Source organism: Procambarus clarkii, chromosome 9, assembly GCF_040958095.1.
Source record: "Procambarus clarkii isolate CNS0578487 chromosome 9, FALCON_Pclarkii_2.0, whole genome shotgun sequence".
NCBI classification, from domain to species: domain Eukaryota; kingdom Metazoa; phylum Arthropoda; class Malacostraca; order Decapoda; family Cambaridae; genus Procambarus; species Procambarus clarkii.
The window spans coordinates 28,711,109-28,725,152 of NC_091158.1; the positions used below are offsets into that span (position 1 = coordinate 28,711,109).

The 14,044-nt window shown below is 45.3% G+C and overlaps 1 protein-coding gene across 1 annotated transcript in view; it reads left to right on the top strand.

Moving 5' to 3' along the window:
• Positions 1-14,044, top strand: part of LOC123766095 (uncharacterized) — a 902,969-nt gene that overhangs the window by 513,896 nt on the left and 375,029 nt on the right. Inside the window, exons 31-32 of the mRNA XM_069321294.1 lie at positions 1,343-1,495; positions 8,991-9,263. Coding sequence (XP_069177395.1) covers positions 1,343-1,495; positions 8,991-9,263 — 426 coding nt within the window. The remainder of the gene's footprint in view (positions 1-1,342; positions 1,496-8,990; positions 9,264-14,044) is intronic.

Below are 14,044 nucleotides of genomic sequence, written 5' to 3' on the forward strand. Positions count from 1 at the left end.
GAGGTGTATGTTGTAATCATGTAGTTTGGAAGAGACACCAGTGCCGACTGACTCTTGATTCTTTTCTTTAGTTTTGAAAGGTGAGTCTTTTGGCCCTTAGGGCCAACTATACTTCTAAACCAGAAAGCTGGTAATCCTATGTTTCCACCATTACAGTTGACATCACTGTCCCTCAGATTTGGAAGATTATCTGTAATATTGGTGGCACGTTTGCTCCAAACCTATTGAATGTCCTTCGTCTCCATGTTTCTGTCATTGCGGATCCGGAGTTGGTAGCAAATGAACAGGGTTTGCACTTTTCTGCAATTAGGACAGATATGGACCATCTCCAAATTTTCTTTCTCGTCAGTCTCTTCTTGAGTTTCAGAACTTAGTACAACTCCCTTATAACATGTTTTGCCATCTTCCTCAGGGTGCCTTTCAGTATTTACCGAGTATTTACAATCCAATTTGAGAGATGGCATCTGTCTGCAAAAACTGGCTTGCAACAATTGTTCTTCCTATTTGAAAAACCCCCTTTAATTCTTGTTTACTGCCCAAGGATTTTCGTCTTATCGCTTTGATGAGTTGCGACTGCACGTTCTACATACATATGTTTAATGTTCATCTTATGTGGTTTTTATAACACTATCGCATCCTCTTTCACTCTCAATTTGCCTTTCACAAGTGTCATGGCAACTCTGACATTTTAGTGAACCTGGAGATCTACATTAATTCTGCCTTTGCCTCTAAGTCCTCTATGATTGCTCTTCTTTTTGACTTGGAAAATGATTATGATGCCACCTGGAAGTACAATATTTCCCAGGGTACCATTCTTTTCCCAGCTCCATTCTTTTGTCCTCCGCGGCAATCTCCCACTCTTCCTTTATGGTTTCCTCTCTCGTCGTTCCTTTGAAGTAAGATTTGATGCCCCCTTCTCTGCCTCCTTTCCCCATTTCGAGGGTGTTCTTCAGGGTAGCGCACAACTCTTTTCCTCATAGTCGAGGTGATGCCTCAACTTTCCTACAACGCCGCTCCAACTTGCGACTGATGATGTGTCGTCCTGGGCCATCAGTCAGGGCTTCAAGTTCTCTACGTCTAAGACTTGTGTTCTGACTTTTACTTAGTGGCAAGTCCCACATTGTCGCTTTGTGCGTGGTAGTCCCCTTCTCTATACGGTCTCTGCTAAATTTTGCTGTTGATTTGTTACACTTCTTTGCCTTGGTCACCCGATATCCGAAGGTAATAGAAGGTGATCAGAAATAGGACATGTGGAAGTCGTACAGTTTACATAATAACTAATAGACTGTTATTGAAGCAAATTGATATCAAAGTTAATACATATTATTTGTGTTTTCACCAGATGTCTCTGGCAGCCGACGGACAGCTGAGAGGAAGTGACCTGGAGGACGCAACTCTCACATTCAGTGTTGAGTCTCCTGTTACTGAAGACATAGAGCTCTATCTTCACATTGTAAACCAGATATCCAAGAGCAGAAGTAACGTTGGAATGACAGTAAGAGTTTATATATATTGTCCTGCAGACACTACACGTGTATTGTCCTACAGACGCTACACGAGTATTGTCCTGCAGACGCTACACGAGTATTGTCCTGCAGACACTACACGAGTATTGTCCTGCAGACACTACACGAGTATTGTCCTGCAGACACTACACGAGTATTGTCCTGCAGACACTACACGAGTATTGTCCTGCAGACACTACACGTGTATTGTCCTACAGACGCTACACGAGTATTGTCCTGCAGACGCTACACGAGTATTGTCCTGCAGACACTACACGAGTATTGTCCTGCAGACACTACACGAGTATTGTCCTGCAGACACTACACGAGTATTGTCCTGCAGACGCTACACGAGTATTGTCCTGCAGACGCTACACGAGTATTGTCCTGCAGACGCTACACGAGTATTGTCCTGCAGACACTACACGAGTATTGTCCTGCAGACACTACACGAGTATTGTCCTGCAGACACTACACGAGTATTGTCCTGCAGACACTACACGAGTATTGTCCTGCAGACTCTACACGAGTATTGTCCAGCAGACACTACACGAGTATTGTCCAGCAGACACTACACGAGTATTGTCCTGCAGACACTACACGAGTATTGTCCAGCAGACACTACACGAGTATTGTCCAGCAGACACTACACGAGTATTGTCCTGCAGACACTACACGAGTATTGTCCTGCAGACACTACACGAGTATTGTCCTGCAGACGCTACACGAGTATTGTCCTACAGACGCTACACGAGTATTGTCCTGCAGACGCTACACGAGTATTGTCCTACAGACGCTACACGAGTATTGTCCTACAGACGCTACACGAGTATTGTCCTACAGACGCTACACGAGTATTGTCCTACAGACGCTACACGAGTATTGTCCTACAGACACTACACGAGTATTGTCCTACAGACGCTACACGAGTATTGTCCTGCAGACTCTACACGAGTATTGTCCTGCAGACTCTACACGAGTATTGTCCTGCAGACTCTACACGAGTATTGTCCTGCAGACTCTACACGAGTATTGTCCTGCAGACTCTACACGAGTATTGTCCTGCAGACACTACACGAGTATTGTCCTGCAGACACTACACGAGTATTGTCCTGCAGACTCTACACGAGTATTGTCCTGCAGACACTACACGAGTATTGTCCTGCAGACTCTACACGAGTATTGTCCTGCAGACTCTACACGAGTATTGTCCAGCAGACACTACACGAGTATTGTCCTGCAGACACTACACGAGTATTGTCCTGCAGACTCTACACGAGTATTGTCCTGCAGACTCTACACGAGTATTGTCCTGCAGACACTACACGAGTATTGTCCTGCAGACTCTACACGAGTATTGTCCTGCAGACACTACACGAGTATTGTCCTGCAGACACTACACGAGTATTGTCCTGCAGACACTACACGAGTATTGTCCTGCAGACACTACACGAGTATTGTCCTGCAGACACTACACGAGTATTGTCCTGCAGACTCTACACGAGTATTGTCCTGCAGACTCTACACGAGTATTGTCCTGCAGACTCTACACGAGTATTGTCCTGCAGACACTACACGAGTATTGTCCTGCAGACTCTACACGAGTATTGTCCTGCAGACACTACACGAGTATTGTCCTGCAGACACTACACGAGTATTGTCCTGCAGACACTACACGAGTATTGTCCTGCAGACACTACACGAGTATTGTCCTGCAGACACTACACGAGTATTGTCCTGCAGACACTACACGAGTATTGTCCTGCAGACACTACACGAGTATTGTCCTGCAGACACTACACGAGTATTGTCCTGCAGACACTACACGAGTATTGTCCTGCAGACGCTACACGAGACGCTATCATCACTAGTGGAGGGACCATCACTAGTTAAGGGACCATCACTAGTGGAGGGATCATCACTAGTGGAGGGACCATCACTAGTTAAGGGACCATAACTAGTGGAGGGACCATCACTAGTGGAGGGATCATCACTAGTGGAGGGATCATCACTAGTGGAGGGACCATCACTAGTGGAGGGATCATCACTAGTGGAGAGACCATCACTAGTTAAGGGACCATCACTAGTGGAGGGACCATCACTAGTGGAGGGACCATCACTAGTTAAGGGACCATCACTAGTGGAGGGATCATCACTAGTGGAGGGACCATCACTAGTGGAGGGACCATCACTAGTGGAGGGATCATTACTAGTGGAGGGACCATCACTAGTGGAGGGATCATCACTAGTGGAGGGACCATCACTAGTGGAGGGACCATCACTAGTGGAGGGACCATCACTAGTGGAGGGATCATCACTAGTGGAGGGACCATCACTAGTCGAGGGACCATCACTAGTGGAGGGACCATCACTAGTGGAGGGATCATTACTAGTGGAGGGACCATCACTAGTGGAGGGATCATCACTAGTGGAGGGACCATCACTAGTGGAGGGGACCATCACTACTGGAGGGATCATCACTAGTGGAGGGACCATCACTAGTGGAGGGACCATCACTAGTGGAGGGACCATCACTAGTGGAGGGACCATCACTAGTTAAGGGACCATCACTAGTGGAGGGATCATCACTAGTGGAGGGACCATCACTAGTGGAGGGACCATCACTAGTAAAGGGACCATCACTAGTGGAGGGATCATCACTAGTGGAGGGACCATCACTAGTTAAGGGACCATCACTAGTGGAGAGACCATCACTAGTTAAGGGACCATCACTAGTGGAGGGACCATCACTAGTGGAGGGACCATCACTAGTTAAGGGACCATCACTAGTGGAGGGATCATCACTAGTGGAGGGACCATCACTAGTTAAGGGACCATCACTAGTGGAGGAACCATCACTAGTGGAGGGACCATCACTAGTTAAGGGACCATCACTAGTGGAGGGACCATCACTAGTTAAGGGACCATCACTAGTAAAGGGACCATCACCAGTGGAGGGACAATCACTAGTGGAGGGACCATCACTAGTTAAGGGACCATCACTAGTGGAGGGACCATCACTAGTGGAGGGACCATCACTAGTTAAGGGACCATCACTAGTGGAGGGACCATCACTAGTTAAGGGACCATCACTAGTGGAGGGATCATCACTAGTGGAGGGACCATCACTAGTTAAGGGACCATCACTAGTGGAGGGATCATCACTAGTGGAGAGACCATCACTAGTTAAGGGACCATCACTAGTGGAGGGACCATCACTAGTGGAGGGACCATCACTAGTTAAGGGACCATCACTAGTGGAGGGATCATCACTAGTGGAGGGACCATCACCAGTGGAGGGACCATCACTAGTGGAGGGACCATCACTAGTAAAGGGACCATAACCAGTGGAGGGACCATCACTAGTGGAGGGACCATCACTAGTTAAGGGACCATCACTAGTGGAGGGACCATCACTAGTTAAGGGACCATCACTAGTGGAGAGACCATCACTAGTGGAGGGACCATCACTAGTGGAGGGACCATCACTAGTGGAGGGACCATCACTAGTTAAGGGACCATCACTAGTGGAGGGACCATCACTAGTTAAGGGACCATCACTAGTGGAGGGATCATCACTAGTGGAGGGATCATCACTAGTTAAGGGACCATCACTAGTTAAGGGACCATCACTAGTTAAGGCCCATCACTAGTTAAGGGACCATCACTAGTTAAGGGACCATCACTAGTGGAGGGACCATCACTAGTTAAGGGACCATCACTAGTGGAGAGACCATCACTAGTTAAGGGACCATCACTAGTTAAGGGACCATCACTAGTGGAGGGATCATCACTAGTGGAGGGACCATCACTAGTGGAGGGACCATCACTAGTTAAGGGACCATCACAAGTGGAGGGATCATCACTAGTGGAGGGACCATCACTAGTGGAGGGACCATCACTAGTTAAGGGACCATCACTAGTTAGGGGACCATCACTAGTGGAGGGACCATCACTAGTGGAGGGACCATCACTAGTTAAGGGACCATCACTAGTTAAGGGACCATCACTAGTGGAGGGATCATCACTAGTGGAGGGACCATCACTAGTTAAGGGACCATCACTAGTGGAGGGACCATCACTAGTTAAGGGACCATCACTAGTTAAGGGACCATCACTAGTGGAGGGACCATCACTAGTGGAGGGATCATCACTAGTGGAGGGATCATCACTAGTGGAGGGATCATCACTAGTGGAGGGATCATCACTAGTGGAGGGACCATCACTAGTGGAGGGATCATCACTAGTTAAGGGACCATCACTAGTGGAGGGACCATCACTAGTGGAGGGATCATCACTAGTGGAGGGATCATCACTAGTGGAGGGACCATCACTAGTTAAGGGACCATCACTAGTGGAGGGATCATCACTAGTGGAGGGACCATCACTAGTTAAGGGACCATAACTAGTGGAGGGACCATCACAAGTGGAGGGATCATCACTAGTGGAGGGATCATCACTAGTGGAGGGACCATCACTAGTGGAGGGATCATCACTAGTGGAGAGACCATCACTAGTTAAGGGACCATCACTAGTGGAGGGACCATCACTAGTGGAGGGACCATCACTAGTTAAGGGACCATCACTAGTGGAGGGATCATCACTAGTGGAGGGACCATCACTAGTGGAGGGACCATCACTAGTGGAGGGATCATTACTAGTGGAGGGACCATCACTAGTGGAGGGATCATCACTAGTGGAGGGACCATCACTAGTGGAGGGACCATCACTAGTGGAGGGACCATCACTAGTGGAGGGATCATCACTAGTGGAGGGACCATCACTAGTGGAGGGACCATCACTAGTGGAGGGACCATCACTAGTGGAGGGATCATTACTAGTGGAGGGACCATCACTAGTGGAGGGATCATCACTAGTGGAGGGACCATCACTAGTGGAGGGGACCATCACTACTGGAGGGATCATCACTAGTGGAGGGACCATCACTAGTGGAGGGACCATCACTAGTGGAGGGACCATCACTAGTGGAGGGACCATCACTAGTTAAGGGACCATCACTAGTGGAGGGATCATCACTAGTGGAGGGACCATCACTAGTGGAGGGACCATCACTAGTAAAGGGACCATCACTAGTGGAGGGATCATCACTAGTGGAGGGACCATCACTAGTTAAGGGACCATCACTAGTGGAGAGACCATCACTCGTTAAGGGACCATCACTAGTGGAGGGACCATCACTAGTGGAGGGACCATCACTAGTTAAGGGACCATCACTAGTGGAGGGATCATCACTAGTGGAGGGACCATCACTAGTTAAGGGACCATCACTAGTGGAGGAACCATCACTAGTGGAGGGACCATCACTAGTTAAGGGACCATCACTAGTGGAGGGACCATCACTAGTTAAGGGACCATCACTAGTAAAGGGACCATCACCAGTGGAGGGACAATCACTAGTGGAGGGACCATCACTAGTTAAGGGACCATCACTAGTGGAGGGACCATCACTAGTGGAGGGACCATCACTAGTTAAGGGACCATCACTAGTGGAGGGACCATCACTAGTTAAGGGACCATCACTAGTTGAGGGATCATCACTAGTGGAGGGACCATCACTAGTTAAGGGACCATCACTAGTGGAGAGACCATCACTAGTTAAGGGACCATCACTAGTGGAGGGACCATCACTAGTGGAGGGATCATTACTAGTGGAGGGACCATCACTAGTGGAGGGATCATCACTAGTGGAGGGACCATCACTAGTGGAGGGACCATCACTAGTGGAGGGACCATCACTAGTGGAGGGATCATCACTAGTGGAGGGACCATCACTAGTGGAGGGACCATCACTAGTGGAGGGACCATCACTAGTGGAGGGATCATTACTAGTGGAGGGACCATCACTAGTGGAGGGGACCATCACTACTGGAGGGATCATCACTAGTGGAGGGACCATCACTAGTGGAGGGACCATCACTAGTGGAGGGACCATCACTAGTGGAGGGACCATCACTAGTTAAGGGACCATCACTAGTGGAGGGATCATCACTAGTGGAGGGACCATCACTAGTGGAGGGACCATCACTAGTAAAGGGACCATCACTAGTGGAGGGATCATCACTAGTGGAGGGACCATCACTAGTTAAGGGACCATCACTAGTGGAGAGACCATCACTAGTTAAGGGACCATCACTAGTGGAGGGACCATCACTAGTGGAGGGACCATCACTAGTTAAGGGACCATCACTAGTGGAGGGATCATCACTAGTGGAGGGACCATCACTAGTTAAGGGACCATCACTAGTGGAGGAACCATCACTAGTGGAGGGACCATCACTAGTTAAGGGACCATCACTAGTGGAGGGACCATCACTAGTTAAGGGACCATCACTAGTAAAGGGACCATCACCAGTGGAGGGACAATCACTAGTGGAGGGACCATCACTAGTTAAGGGACCATCACTAGTGGAGGGACCATCACTAGTGGAGGGACCATCACTAGTTAAGGGACCATCACTAGTGGAGGGACCATCACTAGTTAAGGGACCATCACTAGTAAAGGGACCATCACCAGTGGAGGGACTATCACTAGTGGAGGGACCATCACTAGTGGAGGGATCATCACTAGTGGAGGGACCATCACTAGTGGAGGGGACCATCACTACTGGAGGGATCATCACTAGTGGAGGGACCATCACTAGTGGAGGGACCATCACTAGTGGAGGGACCATCACTAGTGGAGGGACCATCACTAGTTAAGGGACCATCACTAGTGGAGGGATCATCACTAGTGGAGGGACCATCACTAGTGGAGGGACCATCACTAGTAAAGGGACCATCACTAGTGGAGGGATCATCACTAGTGGAGGGACCATCACTAGTTAAGGGACCATCACTAGTGGAGAGACCATCACTAGTTAAGGGACCATCACTAGTGGAGGGACCATCACTAGTTAAGGGACCATCACTAGTTAAGGGACCATCACTTGTAAAGGGACCATCATTAGTTGAGGGACCATCACTAGTTAAGGAACCAACACTTGATGAGGGATAAACACTTCTAAACTACCTCCTTCCTTACTAAACATTCAAATGTCGTCTATCATAATCCTTTCTTCTCTATTAAACATTTGAATGTCTCTAACTTATATTGTCTTTCTCTTCTAAGCATTAAGATGTCACTGTCCTAAACCCTCATTCTCTCCTAAACATTCGGATGCCACTATCTTAAACCCTCACGCCTTTTCTGTTAAACATTTAGATCTCTCCTACATAAACTCTCCTGCTCTGCTAAATATTGAGATGGCACCTTGTTAAATGTTTTTCTCTACTGAACATTCACATGTCACTATCTTAAATCAACCTTCTCCACATATTTTGATGGCACCATGTTAAACCCTCCTTCTCTAAAACATTCAGATGACACCATATTAAACTCTCCTACTCTACTTAACATTCAGATGTTAACATTCATATTGTTATAAACAATATAGCGTATAATAGTTGGCAACTTTGTATGTCCAGGTGAAGGCGTTCTCTGCGGCCAGCTACTGGGAGCCGGTCAATGTTAAGACAGTGGGAGCCTGGGATGGCACCACCATCAACGTTGACGTGGTCGGCAGCTTGGGCACCACTTCTCTTAACTTTGAAGGCACAGGATCCTACATGCTTGTTGATGAAGAACATCACGTGTCTGGCTTCGTTGAGCTGAGGATTCCTTCATTAAAATCTTGGAAGCAGCTGAGGTCATCAATGGAAGGAACATTCAGTGTGGCCCACAGCCCTGGAAGACTAAAGGTTAGTAAGTCTTTTCTACGACTGTTCTTTGTTTTCTGAGTGTGGCTGACAAAACCCTCTGTGGTTAACGAGAGTGTCTTTAGATCCCAGTGATATAAATAGGATGTTGCCTTCTGTCTCCTCACTTGAGAATGAATCATGTAGGTTCGAAACATTGTGTAAATTATAATAATTATAATACATTATAGAGTTAATTTGTTTTCTTTTAGTCAACCTTGAACAAATATGACATGTAGAGAAATCCCCCCTTCCAATTAACTTAAACCCAGATGCAAGAGCACTAGTCAGAGGGACAGAAGCCCTAAACAAGAAAATAATCAACTGGGACTATGCTGTCATATTCAGTGAAACATGTTTAAATGACAACCTGCTGCTAACATTCACCAATATATATATATATATATATATATATATATATATATATATATATATATATATATATATATATATATATATATATATATATATATATATATATATATTATTAAATATGACCGAAAAAGTAAGATTAATAATTCTAACACGAATTTTATCAATATTTCTTATGTTTTTTTTCACTGTTGATGGTAATTGAAAAATCAATTCTCCAAAATTCATTTTTATTTCTAGTCTGACACGACACTTGAACGCGTTTCGTAATAACTTATTACATTTTCAAAGACTTTAGTTTACACACACACACAACTATAACTTTGCAAACGCTAAACAGAGTTTGTTGTTGTTGTTATAGATTCAGCTACTCGGAACAAGTTCCAAGTAGCACGGGCTATGGTGAGCCCGTAACTTACCTGGCACAGGAGCGGGGCAAGAAGCACGAGCTATGGTTAGCCTCGTGGACGGGAGATGTGAAAAAAAGTCTTGAATCTGTGCGGAGTCTTGAAGTGGGTAGAATATAGTTGTGCATTCTACCCACTTCAAGACTCCGCACCAATATAGAAGCATCAAGAAATATGGGCCAATAGGCCCTTTGCAGTTACTTCCATTCTTCCCTTTAACTTACAAATTATTATACCCATTGTTTCGTGTTCTGTCTTGTGTTGAAAGTTTGTTTTCACCTCATCCAAAACTGTTGTAACATATCACCTCACCCAAATGCAGGTATAAAATGAAAGTTGTTTAAACTCTGTTTAGCGTTTGCAAAATTATAGTTGTGTGTGTGTGTAAACTAAAGTCTTTGAAAATGTAATAAGTTATTACGAAACGCGTTCAAGTGTCACGTCAGACTAGAAATAAAAATGAATTTTGGAGAATTGATTTTTCAATTACCATCAACAGGGGAAATAACCATAAGAAATATTGAGAAAATTCGTGTTAGAATTATTAATCTTACTTTTTCGGTCAGATATAATAATATATGTCTACAGGAAAGACTGCTACCAAAATATACTAATATATATATATATATATATATATATATATATATATATATATATATATATATATATATATATATATATATATATATATATATATATATATATATATATATATATATATATATATATGTCGTACCTAGTAGCCAGAACGCACTTCTCAGCCTACTATGCAAGGCCCAATTTGACTAATAAGCCAAGTTTTCATGAATTAAGGTTTTTTCGTCTACCTAACCTACCTAACCTAACCTAACTTTTTCGGCTACCTAACGTAACCTAACCTATAAAGATAGGTTAGGTTAGGTTAGGTAGGGTTGGTTAGGTTCGGTCATATATCTACGTTAATTTTTACTCCAATAAAAAAAATTGACCTCATACATAATGAAATGGGTAACTTTATCATTTCAAAAGAAAAAAATTAGAGAAAATATAGTAATTCAGGAAAACTTGGCTTATTAGGCAAATCGGGCCTTGCATAGTAGGCTGAGAAGTGCGCTCTGGCTACTAGGTACGACATATATATATATATATATATATATATATATATATATATATATATATATATATATATATATATATATATATATATATATATATATATATATATGTATTAATGTATGTAGGCAGCTAGAGCCATGAGAAGGTTCGAATCCTCCTCATGGCTCCTACTGATTTTCTCATTGATATATCACACGTAGTGAGTGTGTGGAGACAGGAAGGGTGTGTGAGTGTGTGTGTGTGTATGTGTGTGTGTGTGTGTGTGTGTTTACTAGTTGTGTTTTTACGGGGGTTGAGCTTTGCTCTTTCGGCCCGCCTCTCAACTGTCAATCAACTGTTTACTAACTACTAATTTTTTTTTTTCCACACCACACACACACACACACACACACCCCAGGAAGCAGCCCGTGACAGCTGACTAACTCCCAGGTACCTATTTACTGCTAGGTAACAGGGGCATTCAGGGTGAAAGAAACTTTGCCCATTTGTTTCTGCCTCGTGCGGGAATCGAACCCGCGCCACAGAATTACGAATCCTGCGCGCTATCCACCAGGCTACGAGGCCCCTGTGTGTGTGTGTGTGTGTGTGTGTGTGTATATGTGTGTGTGTGTGTGTGTGTGTGTGTGTGTGTGTGTGTGTGTGTGTGTGTGTGTGTGTGTGTGTGTGTGTGTGTGTGTATGTGTGTGTGTGTGTGTGTGTGCGTGAGTGTGTGTGTGTGTGTGTGTGTGAATGTGTGTGTGTGTGTGTGTGTGTATGTGTGTGTGTGTGTGTGTGTGTGTGTGTGTGTGTGTGTGTGTGTGTGTGTGTGAGTGTGTGTGTGTCCACTCAGCCACCAGCACCCCCAGCTGTGTGTACTCACCTAATTGTACTCACCTAATTGTGCTTGCGGGGGTTGAGCTCTGGCTCTTTGGTCCCGCCTCTCAACCGTCAATCAACTGGTGTACAGATTCCTGAGCCTATTGGGCTCTATCATATCTACATTTGAAACTGTGTATGGAGTCAGCCTCCACCACATCACTTCCTAATGCATTCCATTTACTAACTACTCTGACACTGAAAAAGTTCTTTCTAACGTCTCTGTGGCTCATTTGGGTACTCAGCTTCCACCTGTGTCCCCTTGTTCGCGTCCCACCAGTGTTGAATAGTTCATCCTTGTTTACCCGGTCGATTCCCCTGAGGATTTTGTAGGTTGTGATCATGTCCCCCCTTACTCTTCTGTCTTCCAGTGTCGTGAGGTGCATTTCCCGCAGCCTTTCCTCATAACTCATGCCTCTTAGTTCTGGGACTAGTCTAGTAGCATACCTTTGGACTTTTTCCAGCTTCGTCTTGTGCTTGACAAGGTACGGGCTCCATGCTGGGGCCGCATACTCCAGGATTGGTCTTACATATGTGGTGTACAAGATTCTGAATGATTCCTTACACAGGTTCCTGAACGCCGTTCTGATGTTAGCCAGCCTCGCATATGCCGCAGACGTTATTCTCTTTATGTGGGCTTCAGGAGACAGGTTTGGTGTGATATCAACTCCTAGATCTTTCTCTCTGTCTGTTTCATTAAGTACTTCATCTCCTATTCTGTATCCTGTGCCTGGCCTCCTGTTTCCACTTCCTAGTTTCATTACTTTGCATTTACTCGGGTTGAACTTCAACAGCCATTTGTTGGACCATTCACTCAGTCTATCCAGGTCATCTTGTAGCCTCCTACTATCATCCTCTGTTTCAATCCTCCTCATAATTTTTGCATCGTCGGCAAACATTGAGAGGAACGAATCTATACCCTCTGGGAGATCATTTACATATACCAGAAACAGTATAGGTCCAAGGACTGACCCCTGCGGGACTCCACTTGTGACGTCTCGCCAATCTGAGACCTCACCCCTCACACAGACTCGTTGTCTCCTGTTGCTTAGGTATTCCTCTATCCACCGGAGTACCTTCCCTCTCACTCCAGCCTGCATCTCCAACTTTCGCACTAGCCTCTTGTGTGGCACTGTATCAAAGGCTTTCTGACAATCCAAAAATATGCAGTCTGCCCACCCTTCTCTTTCTTGCCTTATTTTTGTTGCCTGGTCGTAGAATTCAAGTAACCCTGTGAGGCAGGACCTGCCATCCCTGAACCCATGTTGATGCTGTGTTACAAAGTTCCTTCGCTCCAGATGCTCCACTAGTTTTTTTCGCACAATCTTCTCCATCAGCTTGCATGGTATGCAGGTTAGGGACACTGGCCTGTAGTTCAGTGCCTCCTGTCTATCCCCTTTCTTGTATATCGGGACTACGTTAGCTGCTTTCCAAATATCTGGCAGTTCCCCTGTTGCCAGTGATTTGTTATACACTATGGAGAGTGGTAGGCTCAGTTCTCTTGCTCCTTCCTTTAGAACCCAAGGGGAGATTCCATCTGGGCCTATAGCCTTTGTCACGTCCAACTCTAGTAAACACTTCCTTACTTCCCCACTGGTAATCTCAAACTCTTCCAGTGGTTCCTGGTTAGCTATTCCCTCACTTACCTCTGGAATTTCTCCTTGTTCTAAGGTGAAGACCTCCTGGAATTTCTTATTCAATTCCTCACACACTTCCTTGTCATTTGTAGTGAATCCTTCCGCCCCTATCCTTAATCTCATAACCTGTTCCTTTACTGTTGTTTTTCTCCTAATGTGGCTATGCAACAATTTAGGCTGAGTCTTTGCCTTGCTTGCGATGTCATTTTCGTATTGTCTTTCTGCCTCTCTTCTCATCCTGACATATTCATTCCTGGCATTCTGGTATCTTTCTCTGCTCTCCAGTGTCCTGTTATTCCTATAGTTTCTCCATGCCCTTTTACTTTGCTGCTTAGCTAGCCTACATCTTTGATTAAACCATGGGTTTCTCATCTTCATTTCTCTGTTTTCCTTTTGGACTGGGACAAACTTGTTCGCT